The sequence below is a fragment of the Hyalella azteca genome, unplaced genomic scaffold (assembly GCF_000764305.2).
Source record: "Hyalella azteca isolate HAZT.00-mixed unplaced genomic scaffold, Hazt_2.0.2 contig16339, whole genome shotgun sequence".
In the NCBI taxonomy this organism is placed as follows: Eukaryota; Metazoa; Arthropoda; class Malacostraca; order Amphipoda; family Hyalellidae; genus Hyalella; species Hyalella azteca.
This window is the reverse complement of record NW_025946163.1, coordinates 19,890-34,354: the sequence shown is the minus strand read 5'-3', so window position 1 is coordinate 34,354 and position 14,465 is coordinate 19,890. Positions and strand designations below refer to the sequence as shown.

Sequence of the window (14,465 nt, the reverse complement as noted above, 5' to 3'; positions counted from 1 at the left end):
CAATGAAATTAATCATAATAATTCAATACTTTCAATTATGACTTTAGATGCATTTGCCATCTAAACTCGCACCAACTTTTATTTGTTCGCAGATGTCATTGTAGAGGAAATAGATTCATTACTGAGTACTTTTTAAAGTTGTAATGCATTATTTAGGATTTTGGTTTTTCATTTTCAGTTTTCAATCACCTTAGCCGTGACCTCCAGAAGTAGAGCGTTCAGTTTATCATTGTGTCTAGTGTTCTTGCCGTGGAGGAAGGCCTCGACTTTATTGCTGCTAAGTACATTGAAAGTGATTGAAACGCACGGTTATGGTTAGGAATAGGGTTAGGTTTGGAGAGATTGGAAACTCCCTACATCATCAAAAATTATTAGCCTGCAATATCCCGTCTGCGGAATTCCTGTCGGATTAACGGATTCGTTGACGAAGATTTCCTCTCCAAAAACATCACATAAACCTGCCTCAGCCAACATATGAGCACATCTCAACTTGCAAAGGAGCACATACTGGTAGATCTTTGGAGGGGGTTATGGTATTTACTTAACAGTGTTTGGAATTGAATAAGATTTTTGCCGTCCCTCTCCTTTCAATAGATGGATGCAATTATATCGAGTAGGTTGAAGTGAAGATTGTGAAGCTCAGATAGTTTATTGGGGTTGAAGAAGGAATCCGCCGATCAACACCTGTATCGGTGATGATCGTTAGAATCGACAAGACATGAACACGATGGAATGACAATATCAAAAATACAGAAAATACAAATGTATCAATTATGACTGTTATAGTTGAAAGGTTTATGGCATGAAAATAATTGAATTGTAGTGAAGAACTTAGCGTCTTACCCCCTTAGAGTTAGATGTTCACCCCACGCGTCGTTCAGAAAAATGACTATACAGTGGGGGGTAATAAATATTCGTACACTTGAAAAATCGTATTTTAATGTATGTAAGTACACAAACTGAACAGGAGAAGTGATTTATATTATGTATAGAGGCGCATTGTATTCAAAAATAGCTTCAATAGAAATTAAATCTCAATGCAACAAAAATTAATGCAACATGTTAACTTCTTCGGGTGAAAAAAGTATTCGTACAAAACAATAAATCCGCATTATTTTTTTTTAATACTTGGTTGAATACCCTTTATTCAGCTCAACAGATACCAGTCTATTTCTATACGTCTCGACCAATGATTTGCAGATGCTGACTGGTATTTTATACCATTCTCCTTGGCACACCACCTTAAGATTCTCAATGTTTGTTGGGGACCTTTTCTTAATTTGAATCTTCAAATACCGCCACAAATTTTCAATCGGATTTAAGTCCGGCGCGTTGGAAGGAAGGAGAAAGTTATAGGAAGATTGCTAGCCACTTGAATGGACGCTTCAGTTGCTTCGTTCAGTTGCTTCGTTCATTGGACGCTTCAAGACCCGTGACAGCGTTGAAAACCAAAGACGATCAGGTGCTCCTAGGAAGATTTCTGCACGATCTGCTTAAGTTAACATGTTGCATTAATTTTTGTTGCATTGAGATTTAATTTCTATTGATGCTATTTTTGAATACAATGCGCCTCTATACATAATATAAATCACTTCTCCTGTTCAGTTTGTGTACTTACATACATTAAAATACGATTTTTCAAGTGTACGAATATTTATTTCCCCCCACTGTATATAGCTAGTGCGCGATTGGCAAATGGTTCTCCGCTGTCGTTCTTAAGAAATTTCACAATATTTTCTGGTACGATTTAACATAAAATAATTTCGACATTTACTAAACTCAATTATTCCGTAATTACAAGAGTGTTATTCGTGCTCGAAAATTGATGATTAACTACTGTACTTTTACAATGGTTTAAAATGAAATTGATGAAATCCGAAGCGAGATCAAGATAATAACGTAACATATTGTTACAGAGGTCGATAATCACGAGTTTGAAGATTTAATAAAATAAATTGTGGCATTCAAGAGAAATACTAGTGCGAGATGTAAATTCGAGTCACTACAGATCGCACCGAAGAAATAGTATTTTATGAAAAAAACGGCAAAGTTGTATACAAACTTAAGTGTCCTACACAACGGTTTCAGCAATTAATAAATCAATCGGTCTTTCATTTTTATGAGACGATTTTCAGCAATAAATTTCAGAAAAAAGTCAGATTTTGGCTTCAAAACAAGTCATGCAAACGCCTCGGTAAATTATCGAAAGTATATGAAGATTAAATTATTCAAATTTCCTTCAAAATTGGGAAAACCAAAAAGATCCAACTGGTCTCAAGCTCTATAATTCATACTTTCGTTACCATATTATAATAAGAAATTTCAATATTTCCTCGAAACCTTTAATGAAAACCAATTAACAAGATTTTGCGATAATTTGTGACTTTATCGAGTGTTGCTTTCATCGACTAAAACGTTCAATTAATTACGATTGGAAACATGAGAGCGATTAGTTGGTTTACAATTCACTCTGCCTTATTACTGTTGATTCCATAGTGAAGGATCGGAATGGATAGTTATATTGCATGTTATCTCATTCAAGTTGAGAACCAGTTATTCACCACCTCACCCCCCCTTGTTCTTTTTATTCATTCATTTTACACTTTTTTCCTTTATAATACACACATCTCCCAACAATGTCTCTCATTCGCTTTAGATTACAAAGTTATCTAAAGCGAAATTTATCTTTTATTTACACTATTCATCTTGCAAGTTGAAAAATTTGAGATTAACATAACAAATTAAATTAATTTGTGATTTTATAATCGTGCCAATATATTGAAAATGCTTCATTAAAATTACTTGATAGAGCAACTCACCGATGAACGATCTGTGTCAGCCAAATATGAGGGCACAGCCACGTCCACTTCACCACGTGAGGTTGAGCAGCCTGCATCGGATAATGCTGCTGTTGGGCCGGATCGTGACAGGCGCTGTTGAAAACCAGAAATTTCTTGCATTTTAATAGGAATGACAACAGAAAAGAACTATTAATAAATAATAATACATCTCAAATGCATGTCAAGTTATTGCTTAATTTAATAAGCATATGTAGAGGATGATAAATTTAATAAATGCATACCTCGGACATCTGAGCAGTGGACCTTGTTGCAGGTGCTGACTCGGGATTAACTGCACCCTCAACCCATGTGACGTTATTGCACTCCTCATTGCTATGGCCAAATTTATGGCAAAGCAAAGATTGTATCCTTTTTTGTTTTTTTTTTGGAGGCATTTTTATCTTACTTAAATTTGGCAATCAACCTGTTCTGGTTTTTGAAAATGAAGAAGTTCTGGTATGTCATTAATTATAATGAGATAATTATTCTTTAGATTCATTTGCATCCATTAATATTAGATCAGTCTTGGTAAAGCATAAAGCCAAGAATCAGTTAAATGATAAAACTTTTCTAGAATAGCTATCCCAGAATGCTGCTGAAATAGTTTAAACTAAAAAAATATACTGTAAGTGTTAAAAAATTGTGTTTCCTTACGAATTTGGTTTATGTTCAACAATTTTATGAATAAGCCTTGACAAGGCAAAAAACAAGACAAAATTGTTAGATGAGATTAAAGCAAAGTAAGAACTTACATATTATTAGACCAAAATAAATTGATAACTAATTTTTAAATTGCAGCACCATACATATAAAACTCTTCAATTTTACTTTCAAAATAATTTTTGATTGGGTTGCAAGAAATTTTAAAGCATTGCAGAAAATTTTTCACCTAAAAGCCCATCTTTGCTGGGCACTCGTCTACTTGCGGCACTCAAAAAACTGACAACGTGCATTACAATTTTCACAAACAGCCAGAGCATTGGTAAAATTTTAGAATTAGGATGAACAGTGCAGTCTGGCAGATTTATGCCAAAAAAAGCAAAATTTCTTCATCACCCGAGAACTTTACTATGAGCTGACAAGGTCATTTTGGTTGTCAAGTACCGTTAAAAAGTGCCATTCGGCATTGGCAAAATTCTAGAATTAGGATGAACAGTGCAGGCTGACAGATTGACCAGATTGTCCAGAGTATTATTTGCAGATGCAACTAAGGTCCGTAACATCTCTCACTAAGGTGGAATCTGAGTTGTGCGCACAGTCAGGCGTGGAATACATTTGCTCCTACGCAAAATCTGCATTCTGCAGAACCAGGCATGATTAGCGGGTGAAATTTGAAATCCAGCTTTGATCCAGAGTTGACAGATTGAACTTTATGGTGGAAAATTCCTGCCCGAAAGAGTGGAACAAAAATCACCAAAATAAGTAGGATCTTTGCGTAGCCCTGCCGCATTGGAAAACGTTGACTCATTGCTGATATACAGCGGCTCAAAAAATAACCCTCTATGATAAATTTTAAATTTAACCATTTCACAAAGCTAAATACAAAACTTTGAAATTGTATTAATTTGTTAATTTGTTGTGAAATTATTCTGGCTCCTAAAGTACATTTTTGCAGTGGATTTCAGATGTGTTTTAGCGGCACTCGGCCATATTGCAGAGTTTACCCCATTTCTAAAATATTGCGGATACTGGATTGCACTTTTATAAGCTGCACGATAACCAAAATGACAAGGTTATGGGGAAAAGCCACACGCCAGTCTTTGAGCAGGTCCGAAAAAAATGCGGTGCTTTGTGGCAGCAAGAAGTTCTGCCATCTCAGAAGACGCAAAATAACAACCATAAATTGAATTCCTGGTTGTTTACAGAAATGCACAATACAGCTGTGAGATTCTCATTTAGCTTGAGAGCGGCAATATTTCAGCAGAAGTCGCGAGTTTTCCAATCCTGCACGGTTCCGCGGGAAAATTCCCTGGGTGGAATTCAAGTTCAAGATCTTTAAAGAAAATTTAAAGCTGCAATATTTTTGAAAAAAGTGAAATTGTTCCAATCGGGAAAAGCTCCGTGAAGATTTCACACAGGCAAGATTTGCGTTGAGATTGCAAGAAAAAGCCACGATAATTTTTTTCTCTAAAATAAATGCAAACAAATTAGGTGGATGAAGCACAAATATTTGAAGGCCCACCTTCAATGAACAATTGACTAAAATATTCATGACTGTGAGCATATTTTAAAATTTAATTATATTTGTGTGGATATTTCATGCCTGCAGGCAAACGTGGAATAGGCCCTATATGTTGACTCGGCAAGCTGCGACACAGACCTTCCTGCCACACTTTTGCAGCCACAAGATTTGCACCAGGTAAATTTCACCCATTAAATCATTATGAACAAAAAATTCAAAGCTGAAATATTTTAGAAAAGAGACAGACTTTTCCAATCCTGCAGAACTCCGTGTAGATTTCAGACGGGCAAAATTCAAGTTGAAGATTGTCAACAAATTTTTGAGCCATTTTCTTAGTGCATGATCAAGCCATGCTCATAAAAGAATTCAAATTAGGCTAATTCAAAAATATGTTGCTTTGCAGCTATAAAACTCAGTATGAGGGCTAGGCCAGAATTTTCTGCATAGAATGAATAGATAAATTAAGAATAACGTGGATCTAAAATAAAAAAAATTAACTCAACAATATCACCTCTGCACTATTTTTTTACATCACGATTGTTCNTTTGCGGGCGATTCAGGAAGAGCTGTGACGTGCGTTGGGTTTCATTTTGTAGGTGATGATGTGGAGAATCTTTATAAAGCAACGCCAAGCCGCTGCGATGCTTGGTTTGGACGTGACGATCATTTTGCCGACGATCAATTTGAGGCCAAAATTCGACATTTTGACGGTTGATATCTCGGAGCACGGGGGTCGCAGAGGAAAACAAAAAAAAACGCTTTTTGCGCACGCTTTGGGAGAATGCGCGTGCCAAGTTTGAGCCCGATCGTGATCGTTTTGGCCGAGTTATTAAGAAAGTTGTTGAAATTTTGTGAATTTCTCAAGATTGATGGAAATTTTCCAATTAAAAATTCGCACCCTAAAACCTATAGCATCGGGATGAGACTGGTACCAAAATGTTGGGCACAAACTAGAGAACACGTGGGTGGAGTTTGATCAAGATCATTAGTCTCTAAAGGGGGGCTTTGAGGGCAAAAGTGTATTTTTGAAAAGAAAGGGCGGAAATTTTGTGCGCGCGTTTTGCGGGGAAAAAAACAGGAAAGCGACATTTTTGCGGGTCGTGACGTGTGTGGTTTTGCAGCAAATTTACAGGCAAATAAAGTGGTGAAAGTCTGAGCTTGATCGGAGCACGCGTTGTCGAGCTGTGACATGAAGAGTAAAATTATCTTGGATTTTGGAAAAAGAAAAAAATGAAAAAAGTCCCCCCTTAAAGGAAAATTTTGGAGACGAGTTTTGCAGGATAATGCAGCCCATGGATGAGAGAATGCTCATGCAAAGTTTGGGGAAAAGTTATAGCTCGGTGTGGGAGATATTGAGCGTGGAAAAAAATTTCCTCTGAAAAAGGGTGAAAAAACACCTATTTTTGTGAAAAAAGCATAGAAAACGACATTTTATCGAAAAGTCACACGAGCAAAAATAGTTTGGAAATTCAATTTCGACTTATAGTGGTGAAACTTCCAGCGAGATTGGAGCAGAGGTTTGCGCTGTGGGATTGCGAGAGTGAAAACTTTACCTCGCTCTACAATCGCACGTACTGTGAGTAGAATAATGACAGCTCGTGCAAAGCACAATACGCGTAGAGGCGCGGGGTAAAACCGGGGGGCTTTGCGCCCCCCAAATCAGAGGTTTTCCGTCATTGGCAATGAATCAAACTTCGCCTATTCAGTACTTAAACAAGGATTTTTGCACTAGTTGATGCAGTGTTGCACCAGAATTTGATGTGATTATAGAATTAACGAAGGAATTGCCGAGGTTAATCTTGTATATCAAGTTTCTCTTACGACTGTTAAACACAGAAAACTTTTCACTTTTCACAGATAGCCTTCAGTACATACTAGTAATGGGATAATTCACGTGGCGTGAGTTTTCACGTAGAACGTAGTGAATGTTTCGGAGTCTACAAAACGACAGAATAGTTAGATTTAAAATATTGAATACTAGAATCTTGCGTGACTATTTGTCTTTGATCTAAACTTAAAATATTTAAATTCCTAACTTGGGTTAAGCCGTCACTGTCAGGGTCGGTCAGAAGTCCGGCCTCCCGGTCTGATTCAGAGCGCTGGTATCAGTGCAGACCAAGACCCAGCGCCCTTCAGCAGGAGCGATAAGTTTCCCCAGTCTTAAAATTGCACCATGTTAAATATTTACTATTTACTGTGTTTAATTTGCTTCTAAATCTATTGGTTATTAGAACTTTTGAACTTAAAACAAATTTATGATATAAAATCTGTCCCGATAATTATAAATGAAAGATCTTTGAAAGCAAGGTTGAAATATTCATCCTTTTTACTGAAATCTTGCGGCTCAATGCCAATCATAAACTTTTATTAACAGTTAAATAGGTTATAATTCATTAAGCACTAGCAGTCAAGCAGAAATTTTGTGGCTCCAAAACATGTCAGGAAAGCTCCAGTGCTTGAATGCCTTGCATTTCTATAGAATTTTAAAGCACATACAATGTTTACCTCATTACCTGATTATGATTTTAAAGTATAGACAGGCTGAGTGTAGGCTAGTTATTGCATTGCATCTATGCATCCTAAGGCTGATTTGGCACCACACCAACACATAGGAAGATATAGGTTTTGAGGAATTTTCCCGCGCGAAATGGGCTTCCTAAAATCAATTGACCATAGCAGGACCGTGTAGAGCGGGCGTCGTCAGTTGATAGTGAATGCTGCCAGTCACAAATAGGCGAACATACATGGTCGCTAGGCAAGAAGATACGATCGCACGGCCGCTGTTGCTGGTAGCAGCAGGCGTTGAACTGTATTTAAATGTATTTATATTCACTAATACACTTACATTCATGAACTGGAGATTGAAGAGGCAGTGATTCCAGCACCCTGAAACAATCCGGAAGGCCGAGACTTCTGACCGACACAAGTTAGGAATTTAAATAATTTAATTTTAGATTGAATTTAATTTTAGATTAATTTAGACTCCATTGACTACAGAAGTTAAGTTTTTGACTCCATTGACTGTAGAAAATTGACTACGTGAAAACTCTCACGTGTTCGTGAATTTCCCTCTACAAGTATGTAAATGTAACGAAGTCTGTGTGTGAAAAATTTCTGTGATTTATCGCCATAAGAGAAAGTTAATATAGAAGTATGACCTCGGCAATCCATTCCTTAATTCCATAGTATAGTATAGTATAGTATCTTCGGCATTAAAGAATAGGCCTGTCGCCGATTCTTGTACTTTTCTTGACTAGACTGGCCTTTTGATCAGATCTTTTCAACGGACGGTAGATTAAAAATCGCTTCTAGATATCAGTTGTTCCGTAGGGTACGAGGCATTTTCACACTAAACATATGCTCATGCATGGCCTTGTCTAGTCTGTTCTTGAACGCGTTCATACTCGGAGCGTCAACAATATCATCAGGAAGGCTGTTCCACATGTCAGTGACTCGAAGCGAGAAGAAATGTTGTCGCGTGGATAAGTTGCACCGCAGTTTTTTTAGTTTATAGCCGTGGCCCCTGGTGTTGGTTCTTGTTTCAAATTATAGTAATCCTTCTGGGACCTTGTACAAACCATGAGTATACATGTATACTTCAATGAGGTCACCACGCAGGCGACGATAACGGAGACTGGGAAGCTTCATAAACTTCAATCTTTCTTCATAAGACTTGCCCTTTAATCCTGGGATTATCCTTGTTGCACGTCTTTGAACACTCTCAACTAAATTTCTGTCCTTTTCAAGTCTCGGTGACCACACAACGTTCCCAAACTCTAGGTTTGGGCGCACGACAGAGGTGAACAACAGCTTCATCATTTCTATATCTAGGTACTCGTAGGAGCGTCTGAGCAGCCCAAGCAGTTTATAGGTGAATGATTTAGCTTGCGTTTCAATATGCCTATAAAATTTTAGCTCCTTGTCGACACAAACTCCAAGATCTTTTTCCACGCAAGACTTCTCAATCATAACCCTCTCGTTGCAACCGTGTCTTCTCATGCTGTAAGCTTGCCGTTCATTGTTCTTGCCGAAATGAATGAAGTACTTTACACTTGTCAGCATTGAAAAGCAGCTGCCACGCTGCCTTTATAACCACATTAAATTCTTTTACAACACTGCAACAACTAGTGAATAAATCCTGTTTTAAGTACTCAATAGGTGAAGTTTTTTGGTTTCATTCTCAACTTGAATGAGATAACATGCAATATTACTACTCATTCCGATCCTTCACTATGAAATCAACAGTTATAATATAAGGCAGAGTGAATTGCCAACCGGATAAACGCTCTCGCATCCGCAGTTACCATGCCATTAATAATTGATAGTTTTAGTCCATGAACACTAAGCTCAATAAAGTTACCAATTCTCACTAAACCTTGTTAATTTGTTTTCAATAAAAATTTCGAGTAAATTGAGATATATCTTATTATAATAGGGTCAAAGATGAATGAATTGTAGAGCTTGGGATAGGTTTGATCTTTATGGTTTTCCCAATTTTGAAGGAAATTTTAATGATTTATTCTTCATTAACTTTCGATGATTAATTACTATAATCATGTTAAATTGGCTTTGGCATGAATGGTTTTTAAGACAAAATCTGTTTTTTTTTTCTGAAAATTTATTGCTGATAATCGTCTTTTACAAATGAAAGACCTATTGATATATTTATTGTAGAAAGCGTTGTGTAAGACACTCAAATCTGGAAATAAATTTGGCGTTTATTTTTTATAAAATGCAATTGCTTCGGTTCGGTCCAAGAGTATGTCCTCCTTTGCAAAATCCTATCCGAACTGGCGTTACTCTACTTATAAGCCTCGTTGGTTGTGTAACTTGATGTTATCCACGAGATCAATTTTGGAAGTCGCACTGGGTCCACAGATCGCACACACTAGGGTCCCCCAGTTCACAAAACTCTGTCCTGGGGTTGAAGAAATGGTCGACGTCACATTCATATGGTCCTGCCGGTGGCCCCCCATTTATGTCGCAGAAATAATACCGCGAACAGTTCGTCAAGTCCGGACAAATTCCGAAGCACAAATCTTCGTCGGCACATGGCAGGGGAGGCGCTGGTACACACGATCCTTCTTTTGACACGTACTCTTCATCGGAACAGTCGGTGGACGCCGTAACGAACTGGTCCGTGCATTGGTACCCGATGGTACATTCAGAAGGTACAACTTCGTACACTGGGTCCCGGATGCCGAGGTTCGAGCAGTCCACACAGGTTCCGCTGACACAGGCTGCGGATCCTAGATGGACTCCTGTACACTCGACAATGTCGTATAGTCCGTTTGCGTCACATTTGGCGGTATACGCAGGATTGTAGTCGTCGCAGACGTCAGTGGTGCACTCGCACACCGAGGCGAATGTCGCCGGCACGCACGTAGCTGGTCCAGAATCGACTTCTTCACATACCTGAAAGAGATCTCCCATTAGTGTAAAGTCTATATGAATGTAAACCTTTGAATTAAATATGATAAGGCTCACAAACGTAACATAACCACTTCTGTTTTGAGAAGTATAAGCGGGAATATCAACTCTTTGCCACCGCAGCCGCCAGATGAACATGGAAATAGGCACCAGTTTATTTCTCTTCAGCGTATGCGGTTGCCTATAACATGTCTTGAATCAACTACATTGAACATTTAAAATAGCAAAGTCATCGTTGATTAGGCCGTTAGATTTTTCACCGATTCTTAAAATCACAGAACATTCACAGCTTGCTGCGGTTTCAAACCTTCAACTTACTGCTCCAATATTGCTGTGCTTAACCGCCCACCATCCTTTCCGACTTGACCAAAACTTTTGCAGGTAGCTGTGATCAAACTCACAACTTACTGCCCCTGATATGTAACCACAAGACAACCCAATAACTGACACCACTCACACTGCCTAAGATGCAGCGGGGGAGTTCGATCAGTTCTCCGTCCTCACACATGAAGGGCTGCAGGCAACTGCCACAGTAGTACTCGGTGCGGTTAAAGTGCGCTCCATCGCACAAACCGGGGTCTAGCATCGGGAGACCTCTGCAAAGAGGGAGTAAATTCATCGCAAACGATTTTTGATAATTAAATTGATCTTCATAATGTTATCTTAAAATTATAATTTTATTATCATAAAATTTATCTCGATTTTCATAAATATAAATAAATATAAATGAATATCTCTATGAAGTAAAGAATGAAATGAGATATTTTATGATTTTAGATATGAAATTTGTGAAATTAAGTGCTGAGAGATTAGGCTAATATCTTCGAAAGGATTGACGAAAGGATTAAAAAGATAACTCGAACCTTCCGGCATGAGTGGTGTTAGAAAGTGTTTAATGGAATACGATTTTATATATTTCTCTGCATGGAATTAAATAAAATACGTGACCGTATTCTGGGATATATTTATTGTTTGTAACCATGAAGGTAACTTGGTGCTGGAAAACGTGCAATATAAATGCGCTCATGAATGTGGTGCCTTGGAATGTGTGACATTCAAATGGATTTAAACTTATGCGACCTTTGCTACATGTTTCAATTCTGACCATATTGCTGGACCTCAGATACCATGGGACATCATAGAAGAAAAAGACTATCTCTTATTGAAAAGAAAATTTTTACTAAACAACAAAAAATCTGAGTTCTACACACAATCTTGGATGGATAATATAATAATATTAATATATTATTATATGAATATATAATAATAATTAATAATAATATAATAATAATGAATAATAATTAATATATAATATGAATAATAACTCTTATGAACGTGGAGAAGATGTCTTAATCCCTAATATATTAAATCACCAAAGTTTCTTAATTTATTTTTCTGATAGATATTGTACGAAGAACTTTTATTGAAAAATTTATTGGAAGTCCAATTTAAAAAATATGGAACATTAGATTGTAAAGATTCGTCGTTAGTACGGGGGAAATTTGTTGAATAGATTTAGTCATTTGACAAGAAGTAGACTTTAAGTTATGGCTGTTTTGAAAAATAAACATATTAGGAGTATGGATGAATGGGCGAAATTTAAGTCAAAATATTTGCATTTCTGATGACCAATTTAGCTCACCTGACATTCACCACCAGCGATACCACCAATACCTGTAAAATTTGACTGCTAATTATAATATAGGAAATAAAGTGGGATATAAGAAACTTCTCAAATACTTAAGAAGTAGAATCTGACACGTAGAATAAAGCAGGTTCTCGATATTCTAAGATTTCATATAATTTATCTTGGTTGCAATGAACATAATATTTCAAGATCTCGGCGTAATTAAGGTCACATGCATGCAATTGCAATTTTTCAGGAGAATGAGCAACAACTTCCTTAGTATTTTAGCAAGATTTTGTGAAGTAGGTTTTTGGTATACTAGAGATGTTTAAAAAAATGTAACGAATTCATCAAAGAGCTAAACGGTAAATTTTTTTTAATTTTCATTCGAAGTTGAACTGGCGTTGTACGCTTGCAATACGCAATAAATCTTAAATTTCTGCATATATACTTCATACGAGTACATCATGTGTATAGAACACCCATTAAGGAAAAATCTGTACCACAAATTAGTCATCAATGAGTTACTATGAATAAAAACAGTATTTTATGTGAAAAAGTAAAAAGAATAAATGGGAAAATTATTTTACCAACAGCTTTATGAACATTATCGAGGTAACTCACCAGGACGCTATTTTGTTTCATGGTCACTAATTTCCTTCTGGTCTTCTGAAGCCACAAGAATCTGTCTTATCATAAAAAAATTATTTAGTTAACAAATACAAGCATCAAATCCCAATCAAAGAACGATAAGGGAGAAATTTCCCATAGGTCAGAAGCTAATAGAAAGCTTGCCCCGACATGGATGATGGGGCCCCATCCGTCATATCTTGGAGGAGAGGAGTATATATAGGTTGCATAACACGAGTCGGTATTTAAATAGGGAAGTGCAACTAGACATATAAATAGGTTGCATAACAGTAGTAGGTATTGAAACCCCTACCGAGTGACATGAGTAACCGGAGCAATATTGTCACGCGCCTACTTCCTAAAAAGGATACGTTCTAGTGAGCGCAAAATGACTTGCACTGATGGTTGCCGCCACGTACAACTTTAAAATGTTCACTGTTGCGTACAAACGTCCTCAGGTTGCCAAATTCAATAGTTTAAGTATAACTTAAGTTGAAAGTTATGTTCCCGGAGAATGATATACGGCGGTAGTTGGTTAACTAGGTAAATACAAGGGTAAGTACACTGCTGCGATTTACCACGATGGATATTTGTTTGCAGTGCCTGGTCTTTCGGAAAACTTTCTGGTAAGCTAGACCCGATAAATGCCCATGGGAGAAGTTGAAAACACCTTTGTTTCCTACTGAACAATGTCTACTGATAATAGATAAGTCACCCAATCATGTCTACCGGGTGGTCAGTTAAAATGAGCGAGTCTGCTAAGCGATCTTAGATTGCCGTACGCTAAAAAAATGACTAGGTAATGTTGACCAAATAGTATCGTGCTTTCATTACGTATATCACTGATCTACCCTTTTACAGGGCCACGATGACTCGCCAAGGGCAAACTGAATATAGTATATGCATAATAGTAATATTATGTATATATGTATGTTTCATAATAGTAATATAAACGTAGTAATAGTATATCTTGAGAAGATAGGTTGAAAGATTGAACCAAACACATAATGCAAAAGATTGACACGAGGGAAACGGAAAAAAATTATGGGCAGAATATATTCAGATAATGAACTTGAAGAAACGGAGTAAAATATCAAGAAAACTTATCGCCACTTCTGAAATATTTATTCTCTATATATATTCAGTTATATGTGTCAATATATTGGTACTAGCGGACCTTAATCCCACAGTGTTAACGATCTAATCATAACTGATATGAATGTCACCCTCATCCAAACTCTGGTGCAGCCTTCGTGTAACCTGTTATTTGAATGCAAAAGGACGAGGCACGTACAACCCTCTTCACGTCCCGGCAGGCACTGACCATGTCGGCACAATGCAGGCCTACTTATATAGGCAGCCCCTGACGATCCCTTATTGTGTCGACGTCAGATGCGAATTTGAGGGATAAAAAGATATCACAAGGGATAAAATATTGAAGGTACCGACTTATTAGTCTTATTTGTGAGAAAAAGTTGATCACAAGGGATAAAATAATGAAGGTACCCACATATTAGCATTATTTGCCAAAAAAGTTGAATATTTATAATGGTACGAAGTATTTCTCAACATAAACGTGAATATGTTTAATGTTTATGTGGATGTAAATTGCCTTGCACGCGCGACTTCAGCGCACCATAGCCAAGTGATGGAACACCGTGACCTCGTCAGCCATGCAGACCTCGTCAGCCATGCAGACCTCGTCAGCCATGCAGACCTCGTCAGCCATGCAGACCTCGTCAGCCATGCAGACCTC

At 37.3% G+C, this 14,465-nt stretch overlaps 2 protein-coding genes across 2 annotated transcripts in view; both read right to left on the bottom strand.

The window, feature by feature from the left end:
* Positions 1-9,633: 9,633 nt before the first annotated feature.
* On the bottom strand, positions 9,634-13,982 carry LOC108679192. The gene is made up of 5 exons (XM_018167791.1): positions 13,970-13,982; positions 12,704-12,768; positions 12,095-12,126; positions 10,910-11,048; positions 9,634-10,437 (listed from the first exon to the last, which is right to left on the bottom strand). The coding sequence occupies exons 2-5, from the start codon at positions 12,722-12,724 to the stop codon at positions 9,871-9,873; spliced, it is 759 nt and encodes a 252-aa protein (XP_018023280.1). The 5' UTR covers positions 12,725-12,768; positions 13,970-13,982; the 3' UTR covers positions 9,634-9,870.
* A 354-nt stretch (positions 13,983-14,336) lies between these two features.
* Positions 14,337-14,465, bottom strand: part of LOC108679187 (threonine-rich protein-like) — a 5,926-nt gene continuing 5,797 nt past the window's right edge. Inside the window, exon 5 of the mRNA XM_018167787.1 lies at positions 14,337-14,462. Within this exon, the coding sequence (XP_018023276.1) occupies positions 14,337-14,462 (126 nt within the window). The remainder of the gene's footprint in view (positions 14,463-14,465) is intronic.